The sequence below is a fragment of the Macaca thibetana genome, chromosome 15 (genome assembly GCF_024542745.1).
Source record: "Macaca thibetana thibetana isolate TM-01 chromosome 15, ASM2454274v1, whole genome shotgun sequence".
NCBI lineage: Eukaryota > Metazoa > Chordata > Mammalia > Primates > Cercopithecidae > Macaca > Macaca thibetana.
In genome coordinates this window covers 45,966,804-45,979,844 of record NC_065592.1, presented here as the reverse complement: position 1 = coordinate 45,979,844, position 13,041 = coordinate 45,966,804, and the positions used below count along the sequence as shown (strand labels likewise).

General features: G+C 38.5%; 1 protein-coding gene across 5 annotated transcripts in view; it reads left to right on the top strand.

The window, feature by feature from the left end:
- Window positions 1-13,041, top strand: part of UNC13B (unc-13 homolog B) — a 236,333-nt gene that overhangs the window by 77,793 nt on the left and 145,499 nt on the right. For all 5 annotated transcript variants that reach the window (XM_050762054.1, XM_050762058.1, XM_050762059.1 and 2 more), the window contains exon 6: window positions 3,011-3,084. In XM_050762054.1, coding sequence (XP_050618011.1) covers window positions 3,011-3,084 — 74 coding nt within the window. The remainder of the gene's footprint in view (window positions 1-3,010; window positions 3,085-13,041) is intronic.

Genomic DNA, 13,041 nt, shown 5'->3' with positions numbered 1-13,041 from the left:
TCTAAGCTACTCAGGAGGCTGAGGCAGGAGAATCGCTTGAACCCGGGAGGCATGGAGGTTGCAGTGAGCCGAGATTGCGCCACTGCACTCCAGCCTGGGCAATAGAGCGAGACTCTGTCTCAAAAAAAAAAAAAAAGATTCAATAATAACAAAATAACATTTATGGTGAATTATTGTGTGCTGGTGGACATGTCACTAAGTATTCACATATGTTAGCTCAGTTAATCCTCATTTCAGTCCTTTGAGGCAGACCCAACTATTATTCCCCACTTTAGAGATAAGCAAACTAAGACAGAGAGTATTTAAGTATTTTGGCCATGGTCTGACTCTAGAGCTGGGGCTTTTAATTTTAACTATTTGTATAATACATTTAACTACTTCTTGTTGGGTACTTTGATTGTTTGAAGTTTATACTGTTATAAATAGCACTGCGATAAACATGCTTGTATCTCTCTATATTTTTTCTCCTTAAAACTATTTTTGTGGAGTGAGGCAGGAATAAATTTACAATGGTTTAAGAAGTTATCCAGTGAAAAGTCCCTTCAGAAATCCATTTTCTTCCTATAGGTTACCACTATTAATACTTTCTTGTGTATCTTTCCAGAGTCAGTTTCTGAATATAAGCACACACACACACACACACCCCCCCACCATCTTCTTTTTAAAACGCAAATAGCATATTCTAACACATTCCCTGTGCCTTGCTGTTTTGCATTTAATATATCTTGGTAAATCATCCCACATCAGAGCATATAGACCGGCAGCAGCAGCAGCTCCTCTTCCACCTTGCACCTCCCACTCTCCTTCTTTGTAACAGGTGCATAGTATACCATTTTATGGATGTACCATATGTATGAGAAAGCACTATACAAATTACGTTGTAGACTATTTGAAGGTGAGTGTGTGTGTTTTTAAATAAGACTTTGAAATAGGCCGGGCGCGGTGGCTCAAGCCTGTAATCCCAGCACTTTGGGAGGCCGAGATGGGCGGATCACGAGGTCAGGAGATCGAGACCATCCTGGCTAACACGGTGAAACCCCGTCTCTACTAAGAAATACAAAAAATAGCCGGGCGAGGTGGCAGCGCCTGTAGTCCCAGCTACTCGGGAGGCTGAGGCCGGAGAATGGCGTGAACCCGGGAGGCGGAGCTTGCAGTGAGCTGAGATCCGGCCACTGCACTCCAGCCTGGGCTACAGAGCGAGACTCCGTCTCAAAAAAAAAAAAAAAAAAAAAGACTTTGAAACATTGCTACCAATTGTTTTTTTTTTTTTTATTTTTTTATTTTTTTATTTTTTTATTTTTTTATTTTTTGAGACGGAGTCTTGCTCTGTGCCCCAAGCTGGAGTGCAGTGGCGTGATCTTGGCTCACTGCAAGCTCCGCCCCCCCGGGTTCACGCCATTCTCCTGCCTCAGCCTCCCGAGTAGCTGGGACTACAGGCGCCTGCCACCTCGCCCGGCTAATTTTCTTGTATTTTTAGTAGAGACGGGGTTTCACCGTGTTAGCCAGGATGGTCTCGATCTCCTGACCTCGTGATCCGCCCGTCTCGGCCTCCCAAAGTGCTAGGATTACAGGCTTGAGCCACCGCGCCCGGCCTACCAATTGTTAAAGAGCTAGTTGAAGGGAAGGAACTGAAGTTTTGGACAGGTGGAACAAAGGAGAAAGGAAAGGGCTATATTTGCTTTGTTCATGTGGGCTACTAGAAAGTGTATCTGTTTAAATGTCTCTGAAGTTGATATGATCCATATATTGCCTGAGTGTTTCTCTTTACTGCTGGTAATCTGGTCATACTTGATGTTTTTAAAAGGTGAGTTTTGGAGATAAGTTGTTACAGTCAATTTGAAATATTTAGAAATGAGGATATACCATTATACCATTATTTTTTAAGAATTCAAATATTTTCAGTTAGTGACTCACTTAGCAAATATTTGATCATCTAATACTTTCCAGGCATAAAACCTATGGAGTATTTTTTAATAGCTTCTTTTTAAAAATTTTTTAATTGTGGTAAGAGACATAACTGAACATTTAGCATCTTAACCATTTTTAAGTGTACAGTTCACTAGTGTTAAGTACATTCACATTGTTGTGCAGCAGATATCCAGAACTTTTTCACCTTGCAAAACTAAAACTCTGTCCCCATCAAACAACTTCTCATTTCCCCCTCCCCACAGCCACTGGCAACCACCATTCTTTCTTTTCTGTGAATTTGACTACTTTAGTTACCTTACATAAGTGAAATCATACAGTATTTGTCTTTTTTTGTGATGGACTTATTTTATTTAGTGTAATGTCCTCAAAGTTTATCCATGTTATGGCATGTGGCAGGATTTTCTTCCTTTTAAGGCTGAATAATGCTCCGTATGCAAGTCTCTCATTTTGTTAATCCTTTCATCCATTAGTGGACACTTGGGTTGCTTCAACTCTAGGTTATTGTGAATAATGCTACTAGGAACTTGGGTGTGCAAATATCTCTTTGAGATCCTGCTTTCACCTCTTTCATATATATAATCCAAAGTGGGAGAACTGTGTCACATGGTAATTCTACTTTTAATTTTTTTGGGAGAAAACCTTTGAATTTTGAGCATCTCAATATCTCAGCATGTGACTTTTCTTCTAAGCTAATCCTTTGGATGGTTTTGGTCTTACTGAGGGGAAGGTAGTACGGTTACATAGAAAGAATGTAGTTTTTGGAATCATACAAACCATGGTTTGAATCATGGCTCATCTCTTTATAAACTGTCACCCTGGCCAGATTATTTTACCGCTCTGAACTTCAGCTTTTTCATCTACAAAACAACAATGGGAATAACGTACATTATATTGGTTTTTGTGAAGAGTAAAGATAATGTTCATGACAAGAACCAAACCACCAGTTAAAACTTGTGCATCACTACTAGCCTCTGACTTCAGTCATTAGACTGAATAAAGTATTATCTGCTGATGATTTATTACCTGCTGATGTGATTTCTTTTCTTTTTCTTCTTCTTCTTCTTTTTTTTTTTAATGATAGATATCCCAGAGGAGGAAGCCAGATATTGGACCTACAAATGGGAGCAAATCAATGCCTTGGGAGCTGACAATGAGGTAGGAGCAGCCTTATTTGCAGTATAGAGGGATAGGGGGAAATCTCCAATACTCTTTATAGGTTGCCCAGGAAGGGGTCCAAGAGCATGTTGTCCTGAGAATGAAATCATTTAAATTGCGTTAAAGAAAAAAGACAGCTAGAAGATTTCCTGAAATGTCACTAGAAGGTCCCATCTCCCATTTATTCTATTCTTCCCATTCTCCCATTCTGTGGTACTAGTCTGGCTCTGGACTGTTAGGGAAGGAGCTTGCACCAGGGAATCTGTCCTCTTTTGTGTGTGAGTTGGAGGCATTTCTTTTGCTTCTACTGTCTCCCAGATTTTTGGATATTATTCTTATTTGTGTCCTGTTTTTGAGGATGTTTAGACTGTTGCATTGTTTGGTCTTGCCCAGTCCTAACTTACCTCCAGAGATGAGGCTGGTGTGTATAAGAGAACACATTCAGCTCAACCTGGGGCATCAGGATTGGAGAATGTTTTTGTTCTTGCTGAGGGAGAGAAAAGATGATAAATTTGTTTATTTTGGACACGTGGGCTACTAAAAAATGGGTCTGATTGTAAGATATACTTTGAGTGCCAGAGGATATTTCAGCAGAAATTTTTGATAAACAATTTCATGAGATAATCGGAAGCTGAGGTTTGAATGGGGTAGGGAGCTGTAGGCATAGAGCTTCATTAATATATGAGAAACAATTGAAGTCATAGGAATGGAAAAACTTCCTCAGGTAGAGCATATGGAGACAGTATTCAAGAACAAAGTCTTGGGAAACCTTAAACATAGAATTCTGAGAAACAAAAGAGACTGAGAAAGGGCAACCTTAAAGAGCGAGAATAACATAACCAGGAAAGATTCATGGAACAAAGGAAAAAACAGATCCAAGGCAGAAATTCTTGACAGTATCCCATGTTAAAACAAGTGAATTATGAAATAGAGCTATTGGATTTGGTGATTGATGACGAGTACACATCCATAGACTAGTACATAAAGGGAAATGCAATGGTTTGATGACTGTATTTGTTTCCTACAGCTGCCATAACAAAGTTCTATAAACTAGGTGACTTTCAACAACCAAAATTTGTTTTCACACAGTTCTGGAGACTGGAAGTCTGAAATTAGGCCGTCAGCAAGATCAGTTCAGCTCCATTCTGGAGGCTCTGAAGGAGGAAGCATCCTATACCCTTCTACCTCTGATGGCTGCTGGCAGTCCTTGCTGTTCCTTAGCTTGTAGATATATCATTCTGATCTCTGCCTTCGTTGTCACGTGCCTCCCTGTGTGTCTGTCTGTGTCTTCACAATGCATTCTCCTGTCTCTGTGTGTCTGTGTCTAAATTTCCATTTTTCTTATAAGGACGCTAGTCATTGAATTAATTTGATTATGTCTGCAGAGACTTTGTTTCAAAATAAGATCATATTCACAGATACTTAGGGTTAGAAGTCTAACATATCTTTTAGGACATAGTTCAACCCACAGTGAGTTAAATGAAAGATGAAGAAATGGCATTTGGGACAAGCAACATCTACTCTTTTCAGGGTTTTCCCTTACCTCTTTTATTCTTGGTAGGCTTTCTGTTATTAAACTGTATAACTCTTCTCATGCCCACACCAGCATCCCAACTTTTCTTTGTTGTTGAAAGCTCCAGTCCTCCTTCTCCACTTAGTAACTCTGAGCATTTCTGCTTTTTTTGCATCTACATTACTTTGTGTTTTTGTTCATCTGAAGCCTGGCTGTGGAGTGGTACCTTTCAGACTGCCATCATCCTTGTTTTCCTGATAAAGAAGCATGTTGTACTTTTTTTGTTTTATAGGCTTTACTGTGTGTCATTATGCAGAATCAGAAGAAGGGACTAAAACAATTTAAAAACCAAATATAACTTATACAAAAATTGTGGAATATTATAAGTTCTATTAATAGTTCTTGGTCTCTGGTTCCCAACTGCGTATCAGATTTTTGCTTTCTGTTTTTATTGTAGGGTGTGACATTCACTAAGTTTTCATCTTTCATCCTCTCTTCCACTGTGCAGTTTATCTTTTTAGCAGTTTTATTGAAATATAATTTGTATATACTGTACAGTTCACTCATATAAAACTTACAATACAGTGGCTTTTAGTATCTTCATAGTTGTGCCCTATGGATGTCACCACAACTCCAAATCAGATTTTTGCCTTCTGTTTTTATTCTAGTGTATGGCACTAAGTTTTTATCTTTCATCCTTCTTCCACTATGCTGTTTATCTTTTTAGCAGCTTCATTGAAATATAATTTGTATATACCATACAGTTCACTCATTTAAAGCTTACAATTCAGTGGCTTTTACTAGCTTCATAGTTGTGCCCATGGATATCACCACAATTTTGAATATTTTCATTGCCCCATAAAGAAACCCTGTGCCTTTAGCCATCAGTCTCCATTCTTCCCTATCCTCCTCAGCCCTATCTACCCACTAATCAGCCTTCTGTCTCTATGGACCTATTCTGCACATTTCTGATAAATGAAATTATGTAACATGTGGTCGTTTGTTTTCTTTCACTTAGCATAATGTTTTCAAGGTTTCATTCATGTTTTAGCATGTAAATAAATTCCTTTTTATTGCCAAATAACATTCCATCATATGGATGTAGTATATTTTAAATTCATTCATTAGTTGATGGACAGTTGGGTTGTTTCTACTTGTTAGCTGTTATGGATAATGCTACTTTGAACATTTACATACAAAATTCTGTGTGGACATATCTTTTCACTTCTCTTGGGTATGACCTGGGAGCAGAATTGCTAGATCACATGGTAACTCTGTATTTAACTGATAGACTGCCAGACTATTTTCCAAAGTGGCTGTGACATTTTATACTCTTACCAGCAGTGTATAAAGGTTTCAATTTCTTCATATCCATGTCAACACTTGTTATTATCTTTTTTATTATATCCATTCTTCCATTCTTAGCATGTATGAAGTGTTATCTCATTTTGGTTGCTTTTCCATTTAAAAACGTTTTTATTATGGAAATTTTGAAACATGAAAAAATATACTCTTCCCTTTTTTTGCTGGAGTATTTTAAAACCAATCTGGCCAGGTGTGGTGGCTCATGCCAGTAATCCCAGCACTTTGGGAGGCCAAGGTGGGCAGATCACTTGAGGTCAGGAGTTCAAGACCAGCCTGACCAACATGGTGAAAACCCATCTCTACTAAAAATACAAAAATTAGCTGGGCGTGGTGGCGGGCACCTGTAATCCCACCTACTTAGGAGGCTGAGGCAGGAGAATCGCTTGAACCCGGGAGGCAGAGGCTACAGTGAGCCAAGATCACATCACTGCACTCCAGTCTGAGTGATAGAGCAAGATTCCGTATCAAAAACAAAAAACAAGCCTAGGTATTATCTTGTCTCACCCATAAATATATCAGTATAGATCTCTAACAGGTAATGCTTTTTTAAAAAAACCACAATGCCATTATCATGTTGAACTTAACAATTTCTTAGTGTCATCCAATACCTAGTTTTTTCAATTTCCTTTATTATCTAGAAGATGTTTTTTCATAGTTGATTTTTTCATTTCAAGAGCCAGATAAGGTGTGCCCATTTGGCTATCATGTCTCTTCAGTCATTTTACTTTATTTTATTTTTGTATTTTTTTGTAGAGATGGTGTTTCATCATTTGCCCAGGCTGATCTCAAACCTCTGGGCTCAAGCAATCTGCCCACCTCAGCCTCCCAAAGTGCTGGGTTTACAAGCATGAGACACCAAGCTCAGCTCTTTAAATCGTTTTAGTTGTAAAATCATTCACTTACCCTCATCTGTTTTGTAGAATTCTGCACATTGTGGATTTTGCTGATTGTGTCCCCAGGTTTTATTTACCGTGTTCCTTTATCTCTCTTACTTCCTTTAAACTGAAAAGTGCATCTATTAGTTTGAAGACTAAGTTGTAGTTCACTTTTGATAGGCGTGATGTTAAAATTCAACAGTGGATTCAAGTATCGTCAGCCCATTTCATTCATTATGATATTTTTCCATCAGCCTCTTAGCTAGTGGTTTTAGCTGCAAATGATGATGATTATGTTAGAGTCTGAAAAATGATGGTTTTCTTTCTTTCTTTTCTTTTTATTTTTTTGAGACAGCCTTACTCTGTCGCCCAGGCTGGAGTGGCGCTGCAGCCTCCGCCTCCTGAGTTTCTCAGCCTCCTGAGTAGCTGAGATTACAGGCATGCACCACCATGCCCGGCTAATTTTTGTATTTTTTAGTGGTGACAGGGTTTCACCTTGTTGCCCAGGCTGGTCTTGAACTCCTGCCTCTAAAGGTCTGCCCACCTCGGCCTCCCAAAGTGCTGAGATTTCAGGCAGAAGCCACTGTGACTGGCCTAATAGTCTAATTATATTATCCCTTCAGCATTTATTAGCTATGATTTGTCTATAAAAAAATATTTTCTCTTACCAGCTAGCTATTTGGTTCACTGAAATACAGTCTTTATAAGAAAAACATTCTCTTATCTATTTTTAGAATAATGAACTTTTGCCTCAGCAACTTCTCAAGGTGACCAGTAAGTTGTTTTCTTTTTTAAATGGAATATTACTATGTATTTATAAATTTGGGTATATTCGATCATGTATTTCGACCCATTGCAATCATTCTTTTTTGGAGACAGGGTCTTGCTCTGTTGTCCAGGCTGGAGTGCAGTGGCACAATCATAGCTAACTACATCCTCAAATTTCTAGGTTCAAGTGATCCTCCCGGTTCAGCCTCCCAAGTAGCAGAGACTACAGGAGACTCAGGTTTAAAAACACCTAGCTAGTTTTTAAATTTTTTGTGGAGATGGGGTCTTACTATGTTGCCCAGGCTGGACATTGTTTTTGATACTAAAATGATCTCATCTTTGGTCAATGGGAGTTTCTTCAAGTTGGCTTCTGTCTCTTCTCTTTTTCTATTTTTATCATGAAAAACATTTAAGTATACATACAAATATAGGAAAAATAAAAGGAAACCCATGTGTATACCCATCCCTAAGATTCAATCATTATTAAGATTTCATCACACTTGCTGCAAAATCATTTTTAAAATACAATATAGAGTCTAACTTTTTTATTCTACAGTGTATGACATTTCCCATACACCTGGTGGGCCTAGAGGCGCTAATCAAGACTGACTTGGGCATCTACCACTTTACAGAGTTGGATGGTACCACATTGTATTACTTTTGCTACTTATGGGCAATTAGGTTTTCACTGTTATAAATGCATGCTGCAGTGAACATTTCTGAACCTGTTTCTCTATGCTTATATCTGAGAGAGTCTCTGGGTGTTTACCTGGAATGATAGTTGCTTGGTTGTAGGATATGCTGTGTTCAACCTTACTAGATATTACTAAATTGCTCTCTAAAGTGATTGTACAATTTACATTTACCCTTTTCCTGTTTCACTGTTTCCTTACTGATACTTGGTGTTATCATATTGTAAATTTTTGTTAATCTAATGAGTATAGAAATTGTTTTAATTTGTATTTCCCTGTTTATTGGTGAGATTTATTCATTCACCAAACCAATTATTAAGCACCATGTACCGTGCACTATTCTGTGTTTAATATACATCAGAGGTTGAAGATCCCTGCCCTCATGGATCCCATAGGCAGAATCAGACAGTAAGCAAGAAATATAATAAATATAGTTGAGTGTTAGAAGCTGAGAAGTGCTATAGGGGATGTCTTAGTCTATTTGGATTGCTATAAAAATGCAAACTGGATAGGTTATAAACAACAGAGACTTATTTCTTATAGTTCTGGAGACTGGGAACTCCAAGATCAAGGCACTGGCACATTCATTGTCCGGTGAGGGCCCATTTCCTGGTTCATAGACAGCACCTTGCTGTATTCTCATGTGATGGAAGCATGCTCTCTGGAGCCTCTTTTATAAGGGTGCTTATGCCATTCATGAAGGCTCCACCCTCATGACCTAATCATCTCCCAAAGGCCCTACCTCCTAGTATCATCACACAGGTGAATTTTTGGTGGGGACAGGGGTGGTGGGATACAAATTTTCAGACTATAGCAGGGGGGAAGATATTTTTTCTCCACGTAAGTGTTATACTACTTTTGTTAGATTTTTTTTTCCTAATTGTTGCAAATGGTACATTCTAAAAATTACACTATCTAGTTGGTTATCACATTACTATTATAAGTAAATGCTTTGCTACTCATCTTTTTAAAGTATTGATCTTACTCATCAACCCCTAATAGTTCTAATAGTTTAGAGATTCCCTTAGATTTTCTATGTAACTAGGTTTTGCATCTTTACAGTTTTTATTCTCCTTGCAGTCCTTACGCTTTGTTTCTACGTGTTTGAATTGTTTATACATTTTATATAAATATATATAAAATATATATTTTTTTCTTAGACAGATTCTTACTCTTTCACCCAGGCTGGAGTGCAGTGGCACGATCTTGGCTCACTGCAGTCTCCACTTCCTGGGCTCAAGCGATTCTCCTGCCTCAGCCTCCCAAGTAGCTGGGGTTACAGGCATGTGCTACCATGCCTGGCTAATTTTTGTATTTTCAATAGAGATGGGGTTTCACCATGTTGACCAGGCTGGTCTTGAACTTCTGACCTCAGGTGATCTGCCCACCTTGACCTCCCAAAGTGCTGGGATTACAGGTATGAGCCATTGTGCCAGGCCTGTTTATACATATATTTTTATTAACAGACTTCATTTTTTAGACGTTTTAGATTTACAGAAATGTTGAGCAGATATTCATCCCCTCCCCCCACCCCATCTTATAATTTCCCTTATTATTAACATTTTACATTAGTGTAACTGCCCAACGGGTTCACCTTATGTGCTGCCTAGACAGAAGTGATTTATGAAGACAGGGGAGGTGCAGTGGAGAAAGAGTAATTCACCCAGAGCCAGCTGTGCAGGAGACTGCAGTTTTATTGTTACTCAAATCAGTCTCCTGGGGCATTCGGGCATCAGAGTTTTTAAAGATAATTTGGCAGGTAGGGGTTTGGGAAGTGGGGAATGCTGATTGGTTAGGTTGGAGATGGAATGATAGCAGGTAGAAGTGAGTTTTTCTTGCTGTCTTCTGTTCCTGGGTGGGATGGCAGAACTGGTTGGGCCAGACGGGTAGTGTCAGCTGATCCATCTAGTGCAGGGTCTGCAAGATATCCCAAGCACTGATCTTAGGTTTTATAATAGTGATGTTATTCCCAGGAGCAATTTGGTGAGGTTCAGACTCTTGGACACTCTTGGAGCCAGAGGCTGCATGACCCCTAAAGTGATTTCTAATCTTGTAGCTAATTTGTTAGTCCTGCAAAGGCAGAGTGGTCCCCAGGCAAGAAGGGGTTCTTTTTGGAAAAGGGCTATTATCAAGTTAGTTCAGCCTATGCCCAGGAATGAACAAGGACAGCTTAAAGATTAGAAGCAAGATGGAACTGGTTAGGTCTGATTTCTTTCTCTGTCATACTTTCCTTAGTTATGATTTTTGCAAAGGCAGTTTCATTAGTATGATACATTTGTTACAGTTAATGAACTAATATTGATACATTATTATTAGCTAAAGAGTATTTTTTATTTGTTTTATTGTTAGCTAAAAAATAGCTAAAATTCCATAGTTTATTCAGATTTCCTTAGTTTTTACCTTGTGTCTTTTTTGTTTTTGTTATTGGATCTCATCCAGGATATTGCATTACACTTAGTTGTCATGTCTCCTTAGGCTTCTCTTGGTTGTGATATTTTCTCAGACTTTTCTTGTTTCTCATGACCTTTTATTTAAAACATTCAATGACTAAGACATCTAGTATAATTTTTAACATTGTAAGAGTGGAGAGCCTTGTCCGTCTTCTGACTGTAAGGGGACTGCTTTATAAGTTTTAAAGTATGCTGTTTGCCATTGATTTTGGTAGATACTCTTTATCAGATTAAGGAAATTCTATTTTCTTTTTTATTCTCTAAGCATTTTTGTCATGAAAAAGTATGGGGTTTTATCAAATCTTTTTCTGCATCTATTAGATCACATAGTTTTTCTCCTTTGATCTGTTTGATATGGTGAATTACATGAGTAGATTTTCAGATATTGAACTGGCCTAGCATTTAATATTCACCTGGACAGGATATATGTACATTTATATGCTAACATACATACGTATGCACACATATACATACATATTCACATATGAATATTACACACACTTATATGACAGATTTGGCCTCGTAATCTATTAATTAGGATTTTTGTCTCTATATTCATAACTGAAATTGGCCTATAATTTTCCTTTCTTCTACTATCCTTGTCTGTTTTTTGTAGATAGATTTTGTAGCTTTTTTCTTAGCCATCTTAACATTATTAATTATACTCTAGTTGGACTTAAGCTTTCTGTTTTGGGCCTGGAACAGATTCATTAAATATAGCTTCTGAAAATGTCTACTCTGATCTCTTAGGTCTGAATTCTTCTTAATACTTAAAATTTTGGGATTCCTCATGGTTATGTCTATGTACTGTTTATAAAAATCATAATTATTTGTAGTGGTTATTATTTATAACCAAGTTCTTTTGTTACTTTGGAGTGGATGTTTGACCTTCAAGATGTTTTGAACTTGGCTGGGCACAGTGGTTCACACCTGTAATCCCAGCACTTTGGGAGGCCGAAGCAGGCGGATCACCTGAGGTCAGGAGTTCAAAACCAGCCTGGCCAACATGGTGAAACCACATCTCTACTAAAAATACAAAAATTAGCCATGTGTGGTGGCTCACGCCTGTAATCCCAGCTACTTGGGAGGCTGAGGCACGAGAATTGCTTGAACCCGGGAGGCGAAGGTTGCAGTGAGCCAAAATAACTCCACAGCGCTCCAGCCTGGGCGAAAGAGCGAGAATCTGTCTAAAAAAAGATGTTTTGAACATTTTTGTGATTCGCAGTTTTGCTAGTGCTATCATATTGTTTACACTGTGCTTGACTTTTCTTATTCTCCGTGGAAATTAGTAATAACTATCTACCTCTGACATTTGTACCATGCTTTATTGCTTATAAAGTATATTTATATACAAAAAGTGTTTTGTATTTTGGATCCCAACCATTTGAAATGCTCTTAACTACTGATACTCATAATGTTTTGTACAACACCATTAACTTTTGTCTGGATTGTTGCAATAATTACTCTATTTCCCCTCGTGTTCCCTACAGTTCATCTCATACAGCAGCCAGATCTTTTAAAAGTATAATCAAATCATAATCCTCTCATGCATAAAACCCAAAAGGGCTTCTCAGCACACTAGAAAAGTTAGAATTCTTACCATGATTTACAAATTCTGTTTTCCCAGTGCCTAGAACAAGGCTTTGCACATAGTGGATACTCAATCAATATTTGTTGAGTTAATAAGTAACTCGTTCATTGACAGTTTTAGAGAAGCTCTGACTTGCCTTGGATCTCATAGCTTATGAATAAGTGACCAGGTCAGGATGAGAACTCCAAATCTCATGTTTGCAAGTTGCTGGCCAAGATACATTTTTCTTTTCTTCTTTTTTTTCTGGGACAGCGTCTCGCTCTTGTTGCCCAGGCTGGAGTGCAATGGCATGATCTCGGCTCACGGCAACCTCCGCCTCCCAGGTTCAAGCGATTCTTCTGCCTCAGCCTCCCTAGTAGCTGGGATTACAGGCATGTGCCACCATACCTGGCTAATTTCGTATTTTTAGTAGAGACGGGGTTTCTCCATGTTGGTCAGGCTGGTCTCGAACTCCTGACCTCAGGTGATCCACTTGCCTTGGCCTCCCAAAGTACTAGTATTACAGGCATGAGCCACCGTGCCTGGCCGAAGATACATTTTTCTAATTCTCCAATGGACTCTGAACCAGACTATCCTCACTGTCTTCCAGACTCTGTTGATTTGTTTGTGCCTTTCTCTTTCTGTTTTGCCTTCTAAATCGGGCCCATCCTCAAGATTTGGACATAATTATTTTCCTTTTATGGAACATTTTCTTATGTCTTCA